General features: G+C 42.0%; 2 protein-coding genes across 2 annotated transcripts; both read left to right on the top strand.

The window, feature by feature from the left end:
* The first annotated feature begins 18 nt into the window (after positions 1-18).
* trappc11 (trafficking protein particle complex subunit 11) lies at positions 19-16,697 on the top strand. Its single transcript, XM_062524676.1, has 30 exons — positions 19-235; positions 781-1,008; positions 1,100-1,269; positions 1,640-1,710; positions 2,139-2,253; positions 2,835-2,934; positions 3,046-3,119; positions 3,204-3,300; positions 4,087-4,220; positions 4,979-5,126; positions 5,647-5,740; positions 6,342-6,421; positions 6,939-7,017; positions 7,447-7,501; positions 8,117-8,262; positions 8,572-8,633; positions 8,900-9,032; positions 9,442-9,572; positions 9,853-10,008; positions 10,128-10,315; positions 11,016-11,164; positions 11,641-11,762; positions 12,067-12,186; positions 12,670-12,735; positions 13,058-13,214; positions 13,746-13,857; positions 14,800-14,891; positions 15,397-15,530; positions 15,723-15,890; positions 16,347-16,697. Exons 2-30 carry the CDS (start codon positions 805-807, stop codon positions 16,386-16,388), a joined length of 3,399 nt encoding a protein of 1,132 aa, XP_062380660.1. The 5' UTR covers positions 19-235; positions 781-804; the 3' UTR covers positions 16,389-16,697.
* A 125-nt stretch (positions 16,698-16,822) lies between these two features.
* LOC134068885 (organic cation/carnitine transporter 2-like) lies at positions 16,823-21,463 on the top strand. The gene is made up of 10 exons (XM_062524680.1): positions 16,823-17,702; positions 17,968-18,071; positions 18,464-18,618; positions 18,768-18,939; positions 19,282-19,423; positions 19,551-19,642; positions 19,933-20,147; positions 20,333-20,515; positions 20,680-20,815; positions 20,943-21,463. The coding sequence occupies exons 1-10, from the start codon at positions 17,340-17,342 to the stop codon at positions 21,022-21,024; spliced, it is 1,644 nt and encodes a 547-aa protein (XP_062380664.1). The 5' UTR covers positions 16,823-17,339; the 3' UTR covers positions 21,025-21,463.
* The last annotated feature ends 5,405 nt before the right edge of the window (positions 21,464-26,868 follow it).

The raw sequence follows: 26,868 nt of genomic DNA, 5'->3' as shown, positions 1-26,868 counted from the left end.
ACACACAACTATACTACCGCTTAACTAACGTAAGAGATGTCATATGGCAAGCTTGTCAGAGGTTTTCAGCTAGCCACGTAGCTAACAACTTGACAGACCATACCGTTAAAAATACAAAGGTTTTCGCATCAAGACAATGTATTAAGTCTGTGTGCAAGATAAGAGGCAGTGCACACATAAACCCAGATCACATTTGGAGTACATACCTTCGAACGACTGTACACCTTTTGGAGAGGTAAATAAGTTTTTAGGCAGCTAGCCTAACAGTGTTCAGTTTCAGCAAGCTAATGTTACTATCGTTAGCAGTCCACTCATTTTGTAGTTGGAACTGACATGCATTTGAGCTTTAACAATTCATCAGTGAGATATTAGTAGACAGGAATTTTGAAGTAACATATATATATAGACTGACATCATTCTATTGCAGTGTAGGCTACTTAGTTTGCAACGTAACGTTAGCTTAGCAGTAGCTTTGTTTTGAGTGTCAGCTGATTTTTCCTTCCGTCTCTAGGATATGATTTTCACCTAACCTGTGACGACCTGAGCATTCCACTTTTAGTTCACAACTGTTTGACAGTCAAAGCACTGTGACTATGGAGGATATATTTTGTGTAACGTTACCCTGCTAGCCACAGTGAACTAACCAAAACCGTATGTAGTTGTAACAATAGCTAACCTTTGACAAATAAAGATGTTTCAGCGTGATCTCGCACGGTCACACAGTTCATTATCATGCATTTCGAGTACGCATCAACAGTCAAGCTGTCATGTCATTCGCAGACCTGGCCTTTCGCTACTGTTACGATGAGCCCCACACAGTGGGACCTGCCCCCAGAGCTGTGCTGCAGGCCTATGGCCTTCGTGGCACTGACGGGTCTGGATGTGGTGTACAATGCTGTGCATCGGGCTATTTGGGACGCGTTTTGTGCCAACCGGAGAGCTGACCGTGTGCCCATCTCTTTCAAAGTCCTGCCAGGAGACCATGAGTATCCAAAGTGTCGCACAAAAGTATGTCAAACGATCCCTTCAGAACAGCTATCCACTCGTAGACCTATGCTAGAAATGATTAATTGTACTGTATGTGGTCCTTTCCCCTCAGAGAACCTCCTATGAGTGGTACATCCCAAAGGGGATTTTGAAGACTGGCTGGATGAATAAGCACTTGAACCTTGTCCCAGCGCTGGTGGTGCTCTTCTACGAGCTGGACTGGGATGATGCCCAATGGAAGGAGAAGCAGTCGGAATGCGCCACCAAAGTGGAGATTGTCAGGTAGCTTGTCTGTTTGAGTATCGTCAGTTCCTTTGATTGGAGTATTAATTGACACAAACAACATTAGTAACTGACCTCTTTCTACACTCCTCATTATGCTATTCATTTAGAACAAGTAACTCACAGAGTTTAAAGGTAGGCACTGTGCTATAATTCAGGCTTGGGCCAGGCTATTTAAGAATGAAAAATCTATTGTTATTATTGTAACAGCGTTAAAAATGTCTGATAACTTCAGGCATGTATATTTTCCTTGCTTTAAGCCCTCCATACCGTATCTGTTGCAATAGGTTTGGGTACTGAGAAGATTTAAGCATATTATAAATTGATCTTTTATTCATGATTGTATTTATTATTATGCTTGTCCAAACAGAACAAGTCTGCAAGGCAGAAACACCAAGGTCGCTGTAGTCTTAATCCAAAAGAAAACACCTCTCCCTCCAGGTAATGCTCGTCCTAATACAGTTTTAGATGCTTCAGATTATTTTGGGTATTGCCATGAGTTCTATGGCTGTTCTAATGTGTTGTTCAGCTCACCTCTGAGAAGTCCAATATTCTAATATGTGGTTTTATGTCTGCATTAGGCCCATATTCCAATGTGTGATTTAAAGCTTTGTCTTTTTGACTAGTTGGTCACTTTGACACTAATTCTAATTCTAATGACACTGTATGATGTCTGTACAAATCAGAGACGCATATTCTGGAGTACCCTGTGCTTCGTGTGTGCCTCTCTCCAGTACAGCTGTAATTAAACCCTGTATCCTGATTGTACTGTGTGACTGGATCTGTATTGTAATTTGTGACTGGATCTCATGTTTCACTTTGGTATACAATATTTTTACCAACACCTCAACCTCACATTGTTGTTTAAGGGGAGGACGTGGTGGCCTCTGAGCGCGCTGCGGCCCTGTGTAACGCCTGTGACCTGTCGGGGAAGTCGCTCTTTGTGCTCCCCCACACTGACCACCTTGTGGGGTACATCATCAGGTGAGAAGCCACACTACGCACTTGTTAAAGTATATATTTTTTTTGGCTTTTGTGCCTTTAATTTTGACAGGACAGTAGAGAGAGACAGGAAGCGAATGGGTGAGAGAGTCGGGGTGGGATCCGGAAAGGACCTCGGGGCGGGAATCGAACCCGGGTCGCCGGCGTGCGCTGCAGGTGCCCCAGCCAGCTGCGCCACGGCTGGGGCCACACTATGCACTTGTTATTAGGCTCATTCAAATTCATGTAGCCGTCTTAAGACGACTACAGACGAGACTATTTCTGACATTCTGATACGTCTTTCAAACTGGAATTGTACATACAGTACGTCATGGTTGAAGACGTATCAGAATGTCAGAAATAGTCTTGTCTGCAGTCGTCTTAAGGCGGCTACATGAAGTCGAATGAGCCTATAGACTGCAAAGATGCCTGTGCTTAGATTGTCAGAAAGGCATTGAAAGCATTCTGGGAGCATTTTGAATTTGGGATTTGTGTTAACCTTATGTATGTCAGTTCATCTGGATAGAGTAAAATGTTATGAATGTTCTTCAATTAAACACTTAATGCACACTTTTTTTTTGTAGATTAGAGAATGCCTTCTATGAACATGCCCAGACGTACTACTACACAGAAATAAGAAGAGTCAAGTCTCACAAGGAGTTCCTTAACAAAACAACACACCAGGTAGACTGTTTTTGACGGCCTTGCTTCACCTGTTCCTAAATTACTGAAGTGGCACACATTTTGTGATGATAATCTATTTCTCTATATATTTTATACTATTTTTCATTACAGTTACTGTTTGTGAGGCATCAGTTTAAGATTGGGTTTTTCAGTGAGCTCAAGCAGGATACACAGAATGCACTCAAGTAAGCCACCCCTCACATAAAGCACACAATTAGCATCTTGACAGCTCTTACTGCTGGGAACTAAATGTCCTCTTTGTGTTGCAGATACTACAGAACAGCGTACAGCCTTGTTCATGAGCTACGGGTTCATGAAACCAACATGTTGGAGATCAAGACCATGGCTGGTTTCATCAACTACAAGGTAAACTTGGTGGAGTTTTTTGGACCTGATTGCACAAAAGACATAGCCTGACTCCGCCTGTCTACACCCTTCTTCTTAATTTATTTCCCCTTACTCCGTCTGGGATACCTTGATCCACTTTTGTTTACTCCGGCAAGTGCACCTCCGGCCAATCAGTGAACAGAGGGCATTACTGAGAGCGATTACATTAAAGTTTCAAGCCTATCTATCGTTATCGTTGCGTCCACCAACCAGGAAATAAACATTTGCGAATGGATCGATACCAGACTCTCTACGAAGAGAGTCTGGTCTTCAGGCTACAAAAGACAGCCCTGCCTGGCAAACACTAATAGAAGAACAAAAGCTTAGCTGATACTGATGAAACCTATGACATGTGGCATATGGCAGTAGATTGTATTTAGGGCCATCTCTTCCTATGTTTTTGCAGGGTCGATAGAGACTCGTACTACAGAAGTGCATAGTGAATAACCTTGGCAGCTAGAGGCAGCGATAGGAATGTTTTGTTTTTTTTGTTCTACACATGACCATACACCGTCAAAATAAACATGACTGAAATTAGCTATCTATAAAACAACCTTCAAAGAATGTAAACACATCCATACTGTTGCCCTAAGTCAGAGCAGAATTATCACTTTTTTTTTGGTACTGTGGTGTGGAGGTGGGGTTTCATCACAGTTGCGTATCCTGTCTGTGGGGTATCAAATGGCATTGGCCTAAATATGCTGAGTGTTTCAGAAAGAGGAAGTCCAAGTTTGATGTCTTCACATATGTTTGTGTCACCTTCAGATCTGCAGGCTGTGTTTCCAGCACAACACTCCCCTGGACGCTATCGCTCAGTTCAGAAAGCACATCGACCTGTGTAAGAAGAAGATAGGCAGCGCGGAGCTCGCGTTCGAGCACACCGCCTGGATGTCCAAACAGTAAGAGACCTCTGTGCTCCGGACCATTTTCATATCTGTTTGATAACACACAAAAGAAACCTGTTAGCTGATGTAAATGAAAAGCTGCAACGTGAGAATATTAACATGAACCAGAAACTGAAGTGTGAAAACCGTGTGGTACAGTATAAAGACCGATCTGACCTGTTAGTTAGTGTGCATTGAAAGTTTTTAGAGATAAGCTTAGACTGTGAGATGTTACTGGAATGCTCAAACATGCAGCACATGCAGGAAGGATGTCTTATTGATCTTCTGTGGAAAATGTTGGGTGACTGTAGAATAGTGTGTCTTGAAAAGGTTAGTGCAGAAAAAGTGGAGTCTAGAATGCATTTATATCAGATTTATTGTAAGTGTTGAGTGGTTTTAACCCAGTACAGTAACAGAGGTTTTGCTTAGTTTGGAAAAGTCGTTTCGGTGCATAGTGAAATATAGATAATCTTTCATTTAATCAAAAAATATGTATAGGATATTCTTATATATATATATACCGGTATATAGTTTATTAATGTTTAAAATCATGCATTTTGATACATTTTCAAATACTGTAAACACAAAATATACACATTTTCAAGTGTTACAGGATGTTTGTCTTTTTTTCTGTTCAAGTCCGATGCACTTCTAAATAGAAACTTCTAAATATAAACCTTGGTTATTTTCTGTGAATAATTAGCTGACAGCTGGACAATAAATTCTCCTTTTTTTTGCGCTTTCTTTTCCCCACCACCTCTATCTCTATCTAGGTTTCAGTCCTTTGGGGATCTGTTTGACGAGGCCATCAAGCTCGGCCTCACTGCCATCCAGACCCAGAACCCTGGCTTCTACTACCAGCAGGCGGCGTACTACGCCCAGGAACGCAAGCAGCAGGCGGGCCAGCTCTGCAGCCACGAGGTACCGCGGCAGAGGGCCGACGCTGGGAGCACACCGCTTGACCTGTGTGCTTTTACAACTAGTGGACTTTGGTGTCCATAAAAGTCACAGTGTTATATGCTCAGGGCCCGCTGGCTGTAGTGCTGCAGGTTTGCTGACTCAGCGCTATGCAGGAAGTGTAGGGGGCCGTAGGAACCTGTGTGCAGGACATTGTGTTCCATGTAGAAAATGGAAAATAAAAGACACTTGTCTGGAGATGGGTATTGTTACTTCACTGTTGATAATCATCTATCTCACAAAGTCAAATTATACCAAGCTTCTGACAAAGCAGTTTTTTGTAAGGCTTGTTAAGGCTTGATGTTGGTCTGAAAAGGAAGGTCTTATTATGTTAAAATAGGAGTTCTTACTGAAGAAACAATGTTCACCGGAGCAACTCCGATGTGAAGTTTTAGATATTTATTAAGGTGCCCAACATAGTGGAGTAACGTTTCGATGTTTGCCACGTCTTCATCAGAGTCTTGTTACTCTCTCTTCCCTCCAGCCCAGTGTGGCCTACCCAGCCCCTGACCCTCTGGAGACCACTGCAGGAGCACTGGACTTCTACGGCCAGAGGTCCTGGAGGCAGGGCCACCAGAGTGAGTGCCTGTGGTCACGCCACGATCAACACTGCTATTTTTTTATAATTTTTATTTTTGTTATTGTTATTTATCCTTTGTGTAGTCAGCAAGGTCCCATTGAGATATGCTATCTCTTCTGTCAGGGACTCCTGGTCAATGTGGACAGAAAATGTAGATAAGTGTTTCATACATAAATGCAAACAGTGACAGATAACAGAGTGGAAAAAAGAATGCATAAAGGAACAAACACAGGATAAAGATAGGAAGCCAAGTTTAGAGGTGTTATAAGAAATAAAAGCCTCTTATTAGAAGCAATGACATCATTCTTTGAGAACTGATCTTATCAGTAAAGGGTACATTTTTTCAGTTGGCTGCAGTGTGAAATCCTCTACCTAATGTACAAGTAGTTAATTCAGTGCATACAAAGTAAATGTGCATCATTCAGTGATCTCTTGTCTAAGTGAATGAATGAAAACATGTCTGAAGGAAAACAGCTTAGAATCGTTTTCCTTTGCTTGTATCCTTGTAATGTTGATTGTAATGAGTTTTGTTGGATCTGTTATTGTGTTTTTCTTGCGTTCCTTCATTTTCACTCTCTTTATCACTTACTCTCACTCAGGTATTGACCCTCCAGATGCAGAAAAAGAGAAACTGGGCATCCTGGCTCACCAGATGAAGGAAAAGGATATACCGCACTCGGTTAGAGCTACACACACACACACACACAGTATGGGGGGGGGGGAGCCCATTCATAAACAATGGAACAACTCACTACAAACACACACACACACACTTCTCCAGCCAACTGTGAAACCAGGGGAATCATCTTTGTCACATGTTGAACATCCTTGTCAATGTGTAAATGGAAGAGGTTAATGAACACAGTCAAGATTGGTCAGTATGAAGTCATGTGTAAAGTCATGTGTTGTGCCTCACTGCTAATGAAGCCCTCAAATAACCCATTCTGTTAATGGCTCCTTTAATAACGCTATTCGGCCATTGTCCAATCAATTTCACCATAGTCATATTGACCAAAAATGTAAACATAATGCCATTCCTTACTATCACTAAAGCACATTGCTTTTGTTTTGTTGTTGTTCTTGTTCGTTTTACGTTGTAATGGTCAACTAGTCTAATAAATATGCATTTATTAACATCTTCATTAGTCAGCATGTCTGTAGTACATTATGTCTCGCATCATGTATGTGTTTTGCAGGAGCTGATCATTGCTTTGCTCAGCAATGCTGTAGCCCAGTTCAAGAAGTACAAGTGTCCACGAATGAAGAGCCACTTAAGTGAGTGTTGGTGGAAACTGAAGCATTTGTGTTTTTATTATCATTATTATTATTTATTTCAGTTGCCTCACACTTACTATACAAAAGGGTCTTAGAAAAGGACTTGACTTTTGCTATCTTTAAAAGACAATGTCTGGTATCACAGCCCAACGGTAGAGTGATCTGTTTATACTACTGACAATGATACTGTACTATTGCAGCTACTGTACATCCGCAACGTTGTTAGATGTTTGTTGTTTATCTTTTTAGTATTTGTTTATTGTTATTTATTGTTGTCTGTGCTTAAATGTTCAATGTGGCTCCACTGAGTGCAAGACAAATTCCCTTCGGGGCAATAAAGGATTCATTCATTCTTTCATTCATTCATTCATTCATCACATGAATAATATGATCACGTGAGCATATTCTTCTCTCTCTTTTTTCATACAGTGGTGCAGATGGGAGAGGAGTACTACCATGCAAAGGACTACACCAAAGCCCTCAAGTGAGTTGCTAAAAAGAGTTACTTTAACACAGCTTTATTACTCTTAAAACACGCATGAATTCAGGTGTGGGACAGGCAAGATTGGAAGATAGATGATTTTCTAAAACGGATAGTTCCGGTCCTTGATTGTGATTGGCTGAATCGTGTTCGATGCCGTTGTAAATATCATGATAAACTCACACCTTGACTGCATTTCGTTCTATAGTAATGCGCTAGCACAAAACTAGCAGTGGCTGCGTCGTGTTGTTGCATGGCAACCATTCATAAGGAGGGAATATATTTTTTGGCGGAAGAAAGATTATCTATGGATACATTGTTACATTGTCGTTGCTGTGCCTTCATTTTATGAAATCTTGCTAGATCGACGTAGTAACCGTTTTAGAAAAGCAATAAGCCACTCGAGTCCGTGGGGTCGTTAGGCACTCAAGTCGTGCCTAACAACGCCCCTTAGCTGTTCGATTATACAGTATAACCCACGGCCTCTCGGGGCTTATTGCTTAAATAAACAATGCTTTAAGCTTTAAGCCCTGTCAATATGTCGATGTGTGAGGGCATCTTTAACTCTATAACGGTCTCTCTCTCTCTCTTTCTGTGCGTGTCCGCGTCTCCTGACAGGCTGCTGGACTACGTGATGTGTGACTACCGCACGGAGCGCTGGTGGACCCTGCTCACTTCCATCCTCTGCACCGCCCTCAAGTGCTCCTACCTGATGGGGCTCATCAAGGACTACATCACCTACGCCATGGAGCTGGTGGGGCGAGGTGCGGCCAGACACGAGCACACCCACCCTCACACTTTACGTTCATTCATTTAGCAGACGCTTTTATCCAAAGCGACTATGTCAGTTGTATTACAAAAGTCATGTCCACGGAGCAAATCGGTCAAGGGCACGTTGGTGGAAGCCAAGAATTTAGCCCACAACTTAACCACAGTATATGCTAGCCCAGCTCCTTAACCACTACTACCAGCTACCACCACTACACTACACTACGCTACACTGACACCACTGAGTGACTTGTGATGGGTAGCTTATACTGTATATAGCCTGACTTCCTGTGTCTCCCGATTAGCCTCCACCCTTCGCCCTGAACAGAAGTCCAGGATCGAGAAGAACCTCATTAAAGTGCTGATGGTGAGTCTCATGCAGCATCAGAGAAACACACATTGGTAGCTGCTGCTTTTTGGCATTGCATTTATAAGGGACACGTGGAGCTATATGGTAAATGTGGTCATTAAGAGACACACACACAGACACACACACTCACACAGAAAAAAATGGCTTAGAGGAGCAGTGGTAACATCATTGACAATCATTCAGGCCGGGTTCGATTCCCGAACCCATCGTTGCGAGTGCTTGTCTCTTCGGATAAAACATCAACGTTGACCTTTTGACTTTAGAACGAGGTACCGGAGCCAGAGCCTGACTGTGACCCGGCATCAGTGAAGGCTGCTCAGACACTGTGGAACGACCGCGTCTCTCTGGCGGGAAATAACGACTTCACCGTGGACATGCAGGAGTATGTGCCCTTTGGTGAGTGGAGACCGAGAACGTTTGGATCTATTCTCAGGTGTATTTCAGCCGTAATGCTGAAAGGTTGGCATAGTTGGTTAGAGTGAAACTGTCAGAACGACACTGCTGTTGATTGAGGAGACATACTATGCAAATCAATTTGCCGACACAGTTCACGGTAGGCATACCATAATTTCCTAACTGTTAGCCGCGGCTTATACATTGATTTTGCTAAATGTCTTCAGCTATGAGGATAATACAGGGGGACCGTTAATATGGTATTAATGTGGTATTGTTTCTTTTAACTTGCATAAAACGCTGTCCTGCGACTGTAAACATCGTTTTGTCCTCATCCATGAGAGAGGTTGAGGTCTTGTCCAGTTTAAATGAGTTCATCATGATGAGATGTTGTGTCTCCTTGCCCTTGCAGTCCAGTGTAAGGCCAAGTTCCTGTCGCCCAGTTTCCATGTGGACGACCCAGTGCAGCTGCATGTCTACCTGAAGGCTGACTGCCCACATTCCCTTCGCTTCTCCAAACTGTGTGTGAGCCTGAGTAACCAGGTACATGCATATTCGCACGCATACACACGCACACACACGCAAATATGCATACACACACACACACACACACACACACACACACACATCCTCCTTGGTTTTTCAAATCTGATATTTGTAGACATTATGCGACTATTGAAATTGTTTCAATGCTAAATGAACCTCCACGACTTTCTGATCCGGTTGTACAGAGGTGGATTCATTGTCATTGTAGTCCTTGACAAAGACTCCTGCTTCGAAAAGTATCAAGGTCGACATGTTTTTTATTTGATATGATTGACAGGAATACAACCAGTACTGCCTGGTGGAGGAGGCGTGCAAGTCCAAAGACATCCTGGAGCCGTCCACCCAGGAGAACATGTGTCTAGTGCCCGGCAAGACGCGCAAGTACTGCTTCAAGTTTGTGGCCAAGACGGAAGATGTGGGAAAGAAGATAGAGGTGTGCAAGAACAACAGCATGGCCATTTATTTGGTATCTCTTTTAACTCCTTTGGGTTGCTAATTTAACTGTGTGTGTGTGTGTGTGTGTGTGTGTGTGTGTGTGTGTGTGTGTTCTAGATCACCGGTGTGCACCTGATGCTGGGCAGCGAGAGCGGCCGCTGCGTCTACCTGAACTGGCGGGGCGGAGGCGGTGACGCGGCCTCGTCCCAAGAGGCTGTGCAGGCGTCCCGCTCGTTCAAGAGGCGCGGCCGAGCCCCGGAGCAGCAGGTGGACTGGGACATGGTGACCATCCAGGCCAGCACTATGTAAGGGCCCCCCCCTTACAGGGGCCACACATACGCACGCACGCACGCACGCACGCACGCACGCACGCACACACACATACACATATGCATACACGTGCATGCATACACACACACATGCATACATGCGCACTCACTCTCACAGTGGGTGTTGTGGAACTGTAGTCCAGTGTACCGTAATTTCCCAACTATTAGCCTATTAGCCGCAGGTTATGCATTGATTTTGCTAAATCTATGAGGTCACTATACTGGGGCAGTTAATATGGTATTGATATGGCTTTGTTTCTTTTAACTTGCATAAAACAGTGTCCTGCGGCTAACAATGCGGCTCATGCACAGGATATTACTCTATGTCCAACCAGACACGGATGTGTGTTAGCAATGATGTCATTGCTGATTTGCATAATTCTTAAGAAAAGAACATAACATATGCATATAATTTTATTTATTTATATTTCTATATTTTATATACTACTTGAATCATTTTGTACAACAGTCAAGCCTACAGCCACACCACAACAATCCCACTTTTGCTCGTGCCACATTGCCTAAATAATACTAATCATTATTGTTGGTCTGACATGTTTTCATGTTTTTTCATCTACCTATTCCTCACTTGAAAGCTGATGTTTGCTCATACTCTGTCTGCCAGTAGAGATGTAGTGGTGTTGTGTTGAGCTCTGCTCTGCCCTCTCTTATCTAGGGTCATCTCCAGGGTCCCCCGTATCTCAGTCCAGCTGCGTCACGAGCCCCCATCGCTCAACAACGAGATGTACTGCATGGCCCTGACCATCCAGTCTCAGGAGGACACGGTGGCCAGAGAGGTCAAGCTCACCGCTGGCCTCAAACCAGGTGGGGCCCAGGCTTGCTCTTAGCCCTTGTGGCTACAGATGTGTTTGCTTTTTCTCTTAAAGCAACACTAAAGAGGTTTTTTAGTACCTCAACTCGTATCAGGCCCTCTATCAGCTGTAACTGCACTATGTAACTTAACCAGATCGGGTAGCGTATCTGTAGTCCCATGAAATGAGACATAACAAACTACAAATTTGACTTGCTTCGATGTTACAATACATCATACTTTAAAAAAATCATGCAACATACTCTACCTTGTCTGTGGACATCATTATTTGCTGGATAAACCAATAGCGTGCGTGCAACAGAGGAAAAGTGTTTTAGTGTTGCTTTAAGTTATGGAAAATATCATGTTCTCTCTGGGAGAAATCTGTGTGTTACTGTGCTGCTATGGGGGTTTGTACAGTATGTGTGCATGCATACGCACATGCATCTGTGTATGTTAACTGTGTGTGTGTGTGTGTGTGTGTGTGCAGGCCAGGACGCAAACCTCACCCAGACGACCCACGTGACCCTGAATGGAAGTGAGGTGTGTGATGACTCCCATCCGGCCTTGCTCACTGACCTCCCCATCGGAGACCTGCAGCCTGGAGAGAAGGTCAGACATGAACAACACTCCCAGTTCCCCTCTCGTTATCTCAGCTCCCGGGTCCCCATTACTGATTATATTTTTGAAAGCAAAACTTTAAGATTAGCATTTGATTATACATACGGTAGTTAATGCTTGATTAGTGTCACTTAATGTGTGCCTTTAATTAGTGTCAGTTACTGGAACCAGTCAATGCCATAATGCCATTGTTGTCTGTGTGTATCCTTCATGCAAGGGTGATTAACAGTCCTCTGTCCATCTCTCTGTCCATCTGTGTGTGTGTGTGTGTGTGTGTGTGTGTTGGGGTGGGCAGATTGAAAAGCTTTTGTATGTACGCTCGGTCAGCACCGGCTCACGCATCTTCCTGTTCCACGTGGCCTACACCATGAGCACCACCGTGGAGGGCAAGGAGATCACCTGCAAGTGTCACAAGGTGCGTCCGCTGCTAAAGCCTAACCGAGCTTGAGCTTCCAAAGATACAGGAAGTCATTCATTTTCAATGGAAGCCGGCTTCTGTCAGCTGCAGGCAGTGGCAAATCCGTCTGCATCGCGTTTTGAGCGTCTTGGGCGACTTGAGTGTCAAGCTGAAAGTTGAAATTGGCTCAACTTTATGCTAATGAGCTATGATGACGCGGTTCAGCGACAAACGACCAGCAACGAACATGATAGAACATAAGAATGCTGCCATGTCCGAGCAGCCAAAGCATGTGTACGCACAGTAAAGCCAGGTGGTTAGACACTCACAACAAGGTCATTTACCAAGGTCATAACTGCCCACTGGTACAAGACGTTTTGGATAAAGCGACTGACAAATGAACACGATACGATACCCCCTGTAACTTGGTGTTGGCATTAGTAATTGATGTATTGGTTATAGTATCTTTTGGTCATCTGTTTGTTCATGCTGTTTTTGCAGGATGAGACTGTCACCATAGAAACTGTCATTCCATTTGAGGTGACCACCAGGTTTGTCTCTAAAAAGGTGAGTTAAAATATCCCATGGGCTTCAACTTGAAGGAATTTAGAGACGCCTATTTTGAAGAGCATTAAATCAAGTCGTGTGTGTGTGTGTGTGTGTGTGTGTGTGTGTGTGTGTGTGTGTGTGTGTGTGTGTGTGTGTGTGTGTGTGTGTGTGTGTGTGTGTGTGTGTGTGTGTGTGTGTGTGTGTGTGTGTGTGTGTGTGTGTCTGTGTGTCTGTGTGTCTGTGTGTCTGTGTGTCTGTGTGTCTGTGTGTCTGTGTGTCTGTGTGTGTGTGTGTGTGTGTGTCTGTGTGTGTGTGTCTGTGTGTGTGTCTGTGGTTTTAGTTTGAGAACTTGGACAGGGTGTTCACGGACATCCCCTTCTTGCTAATGACCGACATCCTGAGTGCGTCGCCATGGCCACTGCACCTGGAAACCAGCCGACTGGACCTCGCTCCAACTATGGCCGCCATCGACCAGCTGCAGTCCCAGCTGGAGGAAGGTGAGGAGCCTGGGATGGCGGGAGGCTGGAAAGTCTCTTCTCTAACTTTTAGTTCTCTAACTTTATGAATGTGTGTATGAATTTGATATAGAATAGAATAGAAACTTTATAATTGCCAGTCAACAATATGGCTAATGCAGACGATTTTCATTGAAATTCTCAGAGTAACTGAAAATACTAGATAAACAGTTTTTCAAAGCTGTCGGGCAGCCAGAATATTTTTAGTGTCAAAGTACAAGTAAATGCATGGTGCATGAGGAACCATATAACTGATTTATGAGCAAACAGTTCATTAATACAGGCATTTCAGTAGCATATAACAGCCTTTAGTTAGTTTGACGTTGAAGTGAAGTTTCAATTAGTTGAGTCAGTATAGTATAGCAGAAGTGTTATACAGTAATTGTCTGTCATTTTACAGTAATTGTCTGTCATTTTCATATCATTCAGTCTTGAGCTAAGCGATAAGCAAATCGATGTAGACGCTAGACTGACAATACAGTAAGTGGTGCTGGGTCTTCCTGTTGTGTGCAGAGGTGCTCCAGACGGGGGAGTGTGCCAGCGAGTGCTTCTGTCTCAAGTGCCCTCCGGTGGCCAACGGGAGCAGCACAGTGGCATCGGGGCAGTACATCATCTCTTGGAAGAGGTCGGTGTGCCCGGCCAATCTGGCCACGTCTTGACCACTGAATCTGTTGCAGTATTACGAACAGCATTTAAAAACACACACAGGGCCATTCAAAAGTTTAGGATTGCTTACAAATTCCCACTTCACTCAGTTAATGATAGTGACATAAGACTTAACAGGGGCAATATACAGTCATGGTTGAAATTGTTGCCACCCATGCTAAAGTTGACTAAAAAGAGTTGACTAGGAAAAATCCAACCTTTAAGGACACCAATTTTCTTTGTGAATGAATAATGTATCATAAATAAATAAATGTTCTTCCCAAAATACTGAGGTCAAAAATATTGGCACCCCTATGTAACCCTATGGGAATTTAACACATAGGGTTAGCATAGGGGCAGGCAGTTTCTTTATTTTTAAAGGCCACGTATTTCATGGATCCAGGATACTATGCATCCTGATAAAGTTCCCTTGGTCTTTAGAACTAAAATGTACCCACATCATCACACACCCTTCACCATACCTAGAGGTAGGCAGGTGTTTTGTTCAGTTTTCTTCAGTTAGCCTATTAGCCTGTTTGATGCTCATTGAACTCAATGCAAATCAAACAAGCTAATCGGCTAACTGAACAAAACTGAACAAAACACCATGCCTACCTCTAGGTATTATATCTAACCCACAAAATACCCCAGATGTGCAACTCTTTTGCTGATAATGCACCTCTGTAATCATAGATACTGCATAAAAATGAGCCATTTCCTGTTGCAGTAGGATTTTACAACATTAAATGCTATTTCTGGTTGCTTTGGTGTTATCGTAATGGCCAAAAAATGGCTTTTGGCTTCGAAAACAAGGACATTTATAATGAATAATCAATAATAGACAATGGAAACAGACAATGGACTGACCTAGAGATGATGTAAATGGGTATTTTTGATCATGTATTTGTTCTATTTCCTTCAGGAAGTCTACCTTCGCTGCAACCCCAATGATCAACACTGTTGTCACCCTCCCTCATGTTATCGTCGAAACCATTCCATTATATGTGCACGCTGGTGAGGAGACTGTGTTTTATTTCTATCTGTATTTTCACACAGAGCGGATGTCGTTAGTAGTACTTTTATTATTGTTATGTTGTGATGCCTAGATGTTACGTGTCCATAAATATCCATAATCCATCCATACTTTGTCAATGCATGTCAAACAGTGGTTCCTTCACAGTTCACAGTGGAGTAAATCTGTCTGTGTCCCTGATTGTGTCCTGTGGTTGTGCTTGTACTTTGGAGATACTGTACCAAGCGCTCTGACTGATGAATGGCCGATGAGGCTTGATGTGTCGAGCGCTTGTTGACTCCGTTCCGAGCTAGAGAGGATGCAGGTGTTACTAATTAAGGCAACTTGCCTATTTGAGACTAGGAAGCAACTAGGGATGAAACACACTGACGAAGGCCACAAGGCCGAAACGTTTGTCACTTCCCCCTGTTGCTAGTGAAAATAAATCAGCGGGGGGAAAAACTTTTTGTGACCAATCTTTTATTTTTCTGTGGTTGTGCTTGTCAGACCTGCCGTCGTTCGGCCGCGTGCGCGAGTCTCTGCCAGTGAGGTACCACATCGAGAACCGCACGGCCCTGGTGCAGGACGTGGAGATGGCCGTGGAGCCCAGCGACGCCTTCATGTTCTCCGGCCTCAAACAGGTCAGTCAGCGACGTTCTCGGACTCACGACGGACCGTAGAATCATCTGTTTCCTTCTGTCATTTTCCTTTCAAAGTATCTAAGAAGTTCTTCTTTTAGGATCTCTCCATAATGACTTCATCTCTGTGTTTGTTCTGTGTGTGTGTGTGTGTGTGTGTGTGTGTGTGTGTGTGTGTGTGTGTGTGTGTTGCAGGTGCGCATGCGTATCCTGCCGGGTGCGGAGCAGGAGATGCTGTATAACTTCTACCCGCTCATGGCGGGCTACCAGAGCCTGCCGCTGCTCAGCGTGACGCTGCTGCGTTTCCCCAACGTTCCGCCGCAGCTGCTCCAGCGCTTCCTGCCCTCGCGCATCTTCGTCAAGGTGACCACTCATCCTCCTCCTCCTCCCTTTCCTTCCCCTCACATGGCTCCTTTATCTCTCATAGCACTTACTTTTACTTCTATGTAGTCACATTTACAGTGACCTCCCCCCCCCCTACACACACACACACACACATAGTCCTCTTTGCCTCAAACATTCACAACATCACACAGTTAGACTGACAGGGAAGCTACACGGGAGCGCGTAGAGGCATTCCGTTCGCGTTGTATCCGCTACAACAATTAGCTTCCACTATGGAAGCAGCTACACCAGAAATAATGGCAGCGTGTACATTTTGAAAAAAACAGGCCAGTCTTCTAAAATGATTTTTACGCATTGCGAACAGAATGCTTCAGTTACGCATCCGGTGTACTGTACTGTAGCCTCCCTGTTGTAATCAAATGCTGTAAATGGCTTCTATGTAAACAATTCTATGTTTCATTCCTTTTCTTACAGCCTCAAGGAAGGCCTGGTGATGCCTCAATAGAAGCTGCATAGGAAGATCTGGGAGTATGTTTACTGGAGTACTTTTTTGTGAATGAATTAGCCACTGTTATTACTGACTGGATACATTTCCAAGATGAAAATCATCATGTCCAAAATTATTTTGTCTGTTAGTAGATAACGTTGCCTTTTGTTTGTACGTCATTGGTCTCACTGCGTATTTTATTGTTAATGTATTTCAACTCGTTACTAATGCATTTTAACAGGCTTGGTTAAAACCGCAAACATAGGTAAACACAGCTGTAATTTATGTTAATCACTAAAGGTATGGCAAATCATTAAACTTGTGAAGAGTTGACCTCGTATGTTCTGTGGACTCGGTCTTTCCAACAATTACTTGTCCATACTGGTTTCTTTGTCCTCTGAAAGACTGCACTCTGTGAGAGTGTTTTTTTCGCCCACATTTTTCCACAGGTTCCAATGTGTTCATTGAATGTATAATCCCAGCCTGTGGCCCATATTAGGGGTACTATAGAGTTTATTGAGCCCACTGGCCATTTTAAAACGATTGAATTCGACAAATGAAGCACCTTTCCCATGTGCGGGGGACTGACGTGCAGACGGCACATCAGCTGCCCTTAATTCTTTTGTCTCATGGGTAGGTTTGGGTTGGTGGCAAAGGCTAGGCACGCTGACGCTTGTTTTGAGGGATTCCTGGGGTCATCTGACACTGTAAATTATTAAGTCTTTCTTTTTCACAAACTGTAGAAACACTCCCCCCCCCCCCCCACACACACCCCTCTAGGATTTTATGGTTGACTTGGTCAGGATCATCTCTATATTGCTTTCAATCAGATTTTTGGATAAGCGGATGACGGAGGACAGAGAGCGCTAAACCTTGCCGTAGAGAGAGCTAACCTGATGGACATTTGAGTAAAATACCTTTTTCCATGACAAAAAGGCACCAGCATTTTTAGGATTTCAACTGAATAAAAGCATAGTACGATGAGAGACTATGAAGAAGTTACATCCTTTTTGGGCCAGTGGGGACCTTTTCAAAGACTCATTTATATCCTCCTGAGCCTCAGCAGTATTCCCAATGGATATGTGGGAATGGCGATGGTTTTCCTGGCAGATATTCCTCCTCACCACTGCAGGCTTCCATTCCTGAACAGCAGCAGATATGGAGAACCGGGCTACAATCTGTCCCTCCCAAATGAAGAGGTGAAAGGACAGGTCATTTTGAGTCGATGCAGACGCTACACTGAACAGGGGGCTTTGGATGCTGAGTCTATCCAAAGCACAGAGCGCTGTCTGGATGGCTTTGTGTTCAGCAAGGAAAGATACGTGTCCACCATTGTGACTGAGGTAAATCTGTAATACCTGAAGGTACATACAGGCAGTCAACACAGTAAACTAATAATAAACAAGATGAGGCCATTGAATAGAAGTGATAGGTGGCTGTTAATACTCTAAGTGTATGAAAAGTATGAATTGATTTTCTTTTCATCACTATTGAATTGCGACATTGATCTCATCACGGTTTTTGATAGCCAAGTTCAGTGTATTTTTGTCCACAAAATGTAGCAGAGTTATGTGGATATATGACCAGTTCACATGTAATATTCCACAGTGGGATCTGGTGTGTGAAGACGCTTGGAAAGCCCCGTTTTCTGTCACTGTGTTCTTCTTTGGTGTACTGACTGGGTCCTTTCTCTCAGGAATCATATCTGACAGGTAATCTTCACGTTTATGACCAGGTAAATAAAACCAAAACGTGTCGGGCTGGAAGACTAGATAGCAGAAACCCACCCAGACCCCCCTGCCCTGATCCTATTTGAGTATATACTTTTTTTTTTTTGATCCTGTGAGGGAAATTCTGTCATGATTTAATGATCTATATCTAAACATATTTCCAAATATACATTTTCAGCACATTTTCTTTTGCAGTGCATTACCTTAGTTGAGTGACTCATTTCCATATTGTCCGCTGTTGTGCCCTTGAGCAAAGCACTTAACCCCAAGTTGCTCTGTGGACAATGCAACAATGCCCTTGTAACACAATTGACATATTGATTGACAAGTTGCTTTGAAGAAGCATCTGCTAAATGAATAAATGTGTTGTGTAGGTACGGAAGGAAGTTTGTTTTTTTTGCCACCATGGCCGTGCAGACAATCTTCAGCGTGATTCAGGCTGCCTCCAACAGCTGGGAGATGTTCTCTGTGCTTTACTTCATCGTTGGAATGGGACAAATAGCCAATTACTGTGCAGCTTTCATTCTAGGTAAGTTCAGTGACAGGGGAGATACATGATCACATCGTCTCTTCTTGAATTTCCCCTTGGGGATCAATAAAGTATCTATCTATCTATCTATCTATCTATCTATCTATCTATCTATCTATCTATCATCGACGTCTTTTCTTTCCTGGCAGGTTCCGAGCTTCTGAACAAGTCATGCCGAATAAGCTTTGCTACTCTGGGAGTCAGCCTGTCGTATGCCTTCGGCTATGTGTGTCTTCCACTCTTTGCCTACTTCATCCGGGACTGGAGAATACTTTTACTGGCCTTGTCTGCTCCAGGATTCCTCTACATACCTATGTGGTGGTAAGCCAGGCAACCCTCCTCTCAGTAACACAAACAATTTTAAGTTGTAATTTGATGCACTATAAGTATGGACTCGCTTCTTTGTTTGTGCCTTCTCTGTCATGGTGTCCATACTGATGGAAAGTTTAGCATTATTCATTTGTGATATGAAGACTGATGCCAAGGCATATATTTTGGTTCTTGATAGTAATTGAATTCACAGTCTTGGCAATGCAAGAGGTCTGTGTTTGCAGTCTTGAGTTCTAGTCAGTCTCTCTCTCTCTCTCTCCCTTTCTCTCCCTCTCCCTCTCACCTTCTCTCCCTCTCACCCTCTCTGTCCCTCATCCTCTCTCCGTCCCTCAGGTTTGTCCCAGAGTCTCCCCGTTGGCTACTGTCTCAGGGTCGAGTGGAGGAGGCTGAGGCCATCATCAGAGCTGCTGCCAAGAAGAACGGCATCACTCCTCCTGACGTCATCTTCAAGAGAGAGGACACCGCACAGCTGATGGTGACCAAATGTTTGATTTACGTTTGAGTTCCTGTGATCTGTATGAGGGTGTGCTTGCTCATGTGTAAAGATCTGAATCCTCACCCAAGCCATTTAGATGTTTATTTCCATTTCATTGTAACTAAAGGATAGTGATGGTGGACAGAATTCCTACACATGGCTTGACCTTCTCAGAACTTCCAATATAAGGAATACCACGCTAGTGAACTTCATAATGTGGTGAGTATAGATGACAATAAAGAGCAATCATTAGTGGAAGAAAATATTGTATTTTAGATAAATACACGTTTTAATGATTAAATTAAAATGTGGTTATTTGGTTTCATCAAAATAACTGTCCCCTCCTTGGATGTATTGCAATTTCTTCCCTTGTGAATGAGAATCGCTGTTGACTAGGCAGAATAAAACTTCATGACATTTGCATTACCAAGTGCAGTTGCTTGATAAACTGTCATGGCCATTTTAAGTAGATACAGCTGATACTTCTCACCGTATTTCTTGTCCACCAGGATAACAGTGGGTTTGACCTACTATGGGCTGTCCTTAAATACTCCAAATATGGAAGGCGATCCTTACCTGAACTGCTTCATAGCAGCGGGCAGTGAGGTCTTCGGCTACAGCTGCATATTTTTGGTTGCGACCTACCTTCCCCGCCGAGTTACTCTGCCATTTTGTCTCATCGTCTGTGGGGTCGTGCTGTTAACCATCCGATTTGTTCCTGAAGGTTTGTGCATGAGTTCCCATGTGTCTGCTTATTATGTAACATTAACATGTTCATAAAATATTGGTCACTCTCTATAATGGGCATGGAATTTCTACAACTGTGCTACACATTTTGTGGAATGGGCATGGAACTAGCTCGGCCATCATGAACATGTGGCATGATTTAAACGTCCTTGTCTCTTGTAGACCTCAACGCCTTGACTATCACGCTGGCGATGGCTGGAAAGACCTGTGTCACGGGGGCCTATGGCTTCCTCTACCTCTACTGCACGGAGCTGTTCCCCACGGTAGTGAGGAACATGGGGCTGGGCGTCACCTCTATGGCCTCTCGGATTGGCAGCACAGTTGCTCCGTATGTGGCCTACATGGGTAGGTCTGCTCAACACAGACAGCTGCTTATTGGAATGATCATATTATATAACAATTTGCAGTAAATCTCACTCCTGACCACGGTTTTGAATCCAGTTCATTTCAGTTGGCTTTAAATTTTCATAAAAACTGAAAACCCATTGTGTTTCTATATTGATTTATAGGAACTTATGACAAGGTGTTACCCTACCTTCTTATGAGTGGCATCAGCATCATCACTGGTATCTTAAGTATAACGCTACCGGAAACAAAAGACCAGGAGCTCCCCGAGCTTATTAGTGAAGTTAAACCCCTCCACTGGTAGGTATAGCTGATATTTCATTCTCTTTTCTTTTTGTGCTGTATTTCCTTTACTGAAATATGGGGAAATGCATGCTTTGGTACAGTATGTCAGAAAACAAAGTGTTTGTGTGTTTGTGTTTCACAGCTTTTGCCAAAGACCAGTTAAACAGAAAAGCCAGGAGGAAAATAAACAAGTTGGAATTGGATTGGAAAATTCACACGGCTAAGGTTGCTCACATTACAACTTTTAGCCCTTTGGAGAGAACCCTTTTGCCAGAGAAGCACTGGACTTTAAACTCAATTTGTTTATGTTTTGGTGAATTTAGTCAGTTATGTAAGAGAACACAACTCTGTGTCTGAGAAAGCATTCAAAACAGTAGGTTTTCAGTAAAAGGTTATTACCAAGTTATTAGGCCTGAAGGACTCTTTATGAACAGTTAAACAGTACATTTCTGCTTATGTTTTGACAGTTTGTCTTGTAGCATTCATATTTTACTTCCCATCAATTGGGACACATGTAATTGCATGTGACATACAGGAACATCATTTGGTTTAGGTTTGTAATCATCCAGATTTTCAAATGAGCTACTGTTAATGCACACTCATGTGTATAATTACACAGCACTTTGCATCACATGTAAATGCAATTCATGAATAAACTGTACTGAGGAACTCGTCAAGTCAAGTACATTTGTTCGTCTCCCTTGGGAGAAATTTGGTTTAGAGACAGGGTACTGCTGCATAGACAAAATGATAAAAAGTATCCGCACACCAGTATATACTGTAGCTCTCAGTGAAATGTATTGACAAGCAACGTTCCGAGCCACTAGCTCTTCCTCAGGCCTCAAGCTGCTGCATAGACAGACATAGAACATACAGAGACAGCACTGTGTAAAGACAGTAAAAACATCCAAACAAAGAAAGAAAATGCACCCAGATAAGGACCAAAGTGCAAGAGGATCTGAGCTGTGCAATCTCTCCTACCTGATTCTTAAAAGTCCATTGCTAATGCATATTTAAAGGGGAACTTGGCAGCTATTTGAACGTAGTAAACCCATTTCGAAATCATTTGGATGATTAAATCATCTGTTTCGGTGAAAATGGTGACTTTCCCTGCTCCCCCTAGCGTCCACAGGCCGAAAACCAACCTTGCAACGTTGGGATTTACCATCCCGGTAAGAGAAGTGAGAAACAGGAAACTAATTTTAAATTGTGTCTCTTATCTTGTGTCTCAATCCATGCACACTTTCTCCAGCAGAGGGGGAAATTTAGGTGGTTATGTGGTCCATAATAAAGTGCTGGTGTATCATCATCAATACAAACAGATACTGTAGGCCTATCCACCTGAGTCCTGCTGGATTATTTCTCCTAATTACTGGTAGGCTAGGATAGGCTAGACATATGACAGAGTATTAGAGTTTACTGTACTAATGGACACAATAATGATAGACTATTCGAACATCAACAACAAGACTAGATTAGTCTACATATTTGTTGGCCCAAACCAGGTAATAGGCCTATTTCGTAACAAGGGCTAACAACGTTACAGGAAAATATACTTCTCGATTGCTACACTGGTCTTGTGCGTTTCTGACAGAATTTCATTTTTTAATTCTCAAAGTTTGAAGTATAGCCCATCTGTGTGACATTCCTCGCATGTGTTGTCTGCTTTCTGTTTTTTTGTTTCCTTGTTGTGCTCACCGCTGCAGCTGCAGAAGGAACCGTCAGACATTCACAAACAAATTGTTGACAGATTTTAAGATCTATTACCTGGTTTGGACCAACAAATATGCAATCTTGTCTTGTGTAATGTTCAAATTGTCTACTATTATTGTGTCCATTAGTCCTATAAAATCTTCAGAAATGTCTGATAACTGTCCGAACCCATACTGTACAGTATGTTAAAAAGAAAGAAAACTCATGCAGATTGCACACACCCAATGGATATCACTTTTCTCTTTCAGCTTGTGTTATTTTGGGTTAGCAGAGTTTTTGTTTAGGCTGTTTCCATTTGTTCAGTCGCTATTAGCACTTATCAGAGGGTCAGCCCAAGGTCAACAGAAAAAGGTCTCAAAGGCCTCAAACGAGGTGAGTAATGTAACTGGTTTCTTTCAAGGTAATGTTTACTTTACATCTGTACAGTAAGTACCCTTTACTTACAAGAAAGTAAGATCCACTTAAGACTTGAGTGTTCAGGTTACTTAACACCCCTACTAATGTTTAGGCCTACTTTATAACCTCAAGGAAAGCTTACTTGCAGCAAAGTTGCTTTTACTAGTCCGGGAGCCAAATGCCATAATTTAGGTGAACCTGGTTTTGTCGGTTAAAGTTTTTTTTTTGCAGAATCTACTAGACTAGGGGTACCTCTTTAAGATTTAAGAGGGTGCCCGGTGATATCCAATTTCCCAATTTCGTATATTAAGCCTTTCTTGTCCAATGTGTTGACTATAAGGCGGATATACTGTACTACAGGTGAATAGGGTAAAAAAAATAGCAAGCAGATATCACTATGAAACTTCACCAGTTGATTACTTAGATCAATATGAAAAATAAATGTATTACAAGTTTTCTGAAATGTAATGTTTGAATATGCAAATTAGGTATGATGTAATTAAATATGCGCTGATTTGCATAAACGTAAAAAGATCAAATCTGAACATTGGACAAAGCCAGTTTCAATTTTTTTTTGTTAACATAAGAGATGAAAAGTATTTTAGAGAGGAAATTATGGATATCTCATTTAGTTATTCAGTAAATCAGAAAATACTATACCAGCCTTTAAAAAATCCATTTTCGCCATGTTTTTTGGAATAAAATGTCATGTAAATCAGGCTAAGAATCATATATCAACAAACCCCTCTGCAAAATCCTTCTAAACATGGTTAGGTATAAGACTGAAAAGTTTGGTGTATGTAGATGCTTGTGAAGTGGAGATTTTGTTCTCCGAGTGAGAGAGGAAACTCATCCATATCCGCCTTATATTCAACACATTGGACAAGAAAGGCTTAATATACAAAATTGCCCAAGGGATATCACCGGGCACCCTCTTAAATCTTAAAGAGGTACACCTACTCTACTAGATTCAGCAAAAAAAAACTTTAACCAACAAAACCAGGTCTGACCTGGGTTGGTTGCAACCTGACCCCATGGCTTAGTGACTGGTCTGGTCTGCCAAAAGCTCACGAGAACCTTAAAGGAACACTTCACTTTTGTCGGTTAAAGTTTTTTTTTTTGGTGAATCTAGTAGAGTAGGTGTACCTCTTTAAGATTTAAGAGGGTGCCCGGTGATATCCCTTGGGCAATTTTTATATTAAGCCTTTCTTGTCCAATGTGTTGACTATAAGGCGGATATACTGCTACAGGTGAATAGGGTAAAAAAATTAACAAGCAGATTAACAATCACTATGAATCTTGTCCAGTGTGTTGAATATAAGGCAGATATGGATGAGTTCTCTCTCACTCAGAGAACAAAATCTCCACTTCACAAGCATCTACATACACCAAACTTTTCAGTCTTATACCTTACCATGTTTAGAAGGTTTTTGCAGAGGGGTTTGTTGATATATTATTCTTAGCCTGATTTACATGACATTTTATTCCAAAAAACATGGCGAAAATTGATTTTTTAAAGGCTGGTATAGTATTTTCTGATTTACTGAATAACTAAATGAGATATCCATAATTCCCTCTCTAAAATACTTTTCATCTCTTATGTCAACAAAATGAAAAGAAAAAAATTGAAACTGGCTTTATCCAATGTTCAGATTTGATCTTTTTACGTTTATGCAAATCAGCGCATATTTAATTACATCATGCCTAATTTGCATATTCAAACATTACATTTCAGAAAACTTGTAATACATTTATTTTTCATATTGATCTAAGTAATCAACTGGTGAAATTGCATAGTGATATCTGCTTGTTAATTTTTTTTACCCTATTCACCTGTAGTATATCCGCCTTATAGTCAACACATTGGACAAGAAAGGCTTAATATACGAAATTGCCCAAGGGATATCACTGGGCACCCTCTTAAATCTTAAAGAGGTACCCCTAGTCTACTAGATTCTGCAAAAAAAAAAAACTTTAACCGACAAAACCAGGTCTGACCCCATGGCTCCCTGACTATAGCCTACTCCTTTTTTACTACCATTAAGGTACTTAATGTCAAGTGTAGTGAAATTAATGAGAATAAAGCAAATGAAAGTTATTATTTTATTTTGTTATTATAAATATGTAATATGATAATAAATATATTGGGGAAAATAAACAATCATAAATATCATAAACGTAAGTGTTTGCAGTGATCGAGACTGAAGAGAGGAGATTGTGAGAATGTGTCCACTGCAGTTTCTTTAGATGGGTTTTCCAACTGTATAGAGAAGAGGTGGCAAAGGTTTTTATCAATATGTACATTGCAGTTTAACTAAAGCAGCTGAATTCAGTTCACTCAGTGTCAATAATTGAAGTTTATCACATTTAATCATCATTGAACTTACATCACACCCCCATCCCGAGACAATTCAATATTGAACAAGAACTACTGATAATAATGATGATGATTAACAATAATAATAATAATAACAATTTTATACTGTACTATTGTATCTTTGGCTACTGAGTTTGCTTGGCTTGCTATAGGTTTCATCTGGTCAGAATTTTAAATCTCAGGTAGCCTATGTTAATGTTACTACAGCTAAACATGCGCGTCCTCCTTAAAGGTGCTGAATCAGAACAAAAGATTTCACGCATGATTAAAAAAAAAATGCTTTTTTTCAAGAATGTTTGAGTACAAACAAAGACATAGCCAAAGCCGAAGTTATGGACTTGAAACATTGACCGGAGTCGCTGCGTAGGCCTACACATAGAGAGGGCAAAACCCAGAATGATCTGATTAAAGTCACTACCAAACTTTTCTCAATCTAGTAAGCTACTGTTCACATATAATCCATTTCTGCCTGGGACATTTTTATATCACGCATTTTTATATTTCTCAAGTGGTAGTGACCTGAATCATATCGTTCTGGGTTTTGCCCTGTCAATATACAGTACAGCTAATAAGGAAATAGAATTATATTTAGACAAAGTGAACTTCTCCCCACTGTGGAATGTAGAAAGGACAGTAATTCAAACACACCCAACATTTTGCCATAATAAGTTGATTCATTGGTGGTTCATTGGCATGCAGTATGTCATTTTTTACTCTTAAGGATTGGCATAGATAGCAATAGGACTGGGTTATGTTGTCAGTGCATTACATTTCACAGTGTGGATAAGTTAGACCTTGTCTAAATATTATTATATTTCCTTATTAGCTAGAACAATGTACAATGCACTGACAACAGAAACCAGTCCTCTTGCTATCTAGGCCTATGCCAATGCTTACAGGAACAAAAAAAACATAACTTGCACGCCAATAAACCACAATGACAACAAAATGGAAAATTAAAATGTTGGGTGTATTTTAATTACTCTCCTTGTAGCATACCTTTCTACATTACACCGTGGGGAAAAGTTAATTCGACGTCTTCCTGGCTATAGACGTTTTCAATCTTAGCATGCTAGCATCGACCACTTTCTCTCGAGAAATGGCTAACCTAGAGCTAAACTTCATAAACACAGCTCACAAAGACAACCTGATAAGGTAATTTTTAAAAAAGAAGAAGAAAACAAAGAATTACAGTAGTCCAGCTTGGAGAGAACCATTGTTTGTTCGTCAGCAACAGTGTACAATAAATCATGATAATCACCAAAGGTCTGGTAAATTATTAAACTTGTACATTACTTGTGTATAAACCTGTTTAGGCCTGTAACCTGCGTATGTTTGACATTGTTAGATCTTGTGAATGATTAGGCCTTATGCTGAGTAAACCCTGCCTGAACTGCCGGCGATTTGGATTTTGCCCTGAAGTTCAGGCTGGAAACCTGCACATCTATCTCTCCTGCTTCCTATCCACATCTTCTGGGTCCAATCATAAACTAGCTTATCCAAAAGGCGCATCCGTATCGTTGGTCTGATTGGTTGAAGGACTTTCCAGCAGATCATGCCTCTTGAGCAGTAGAAATAAAGC

The sequence above is a fragment of the Sardina pilchardus genome, chromosome 21 (assembly GCF_963854185.1).
Source record: "Sardina pilchardus chromosome 21, fSarPil1.1, whole genome shotgun sequence".
NCBI classification, from domain to species: domain Eukaryota; kingdom Metazoa; phylum Chordata; class Actinopteri; order Clupeiformes; family Clupeidae; genus Sardina; species Sardina pilchardus.
This window is presented reverse-complemented; position numbering and strand designations above follow the sequence as displayed.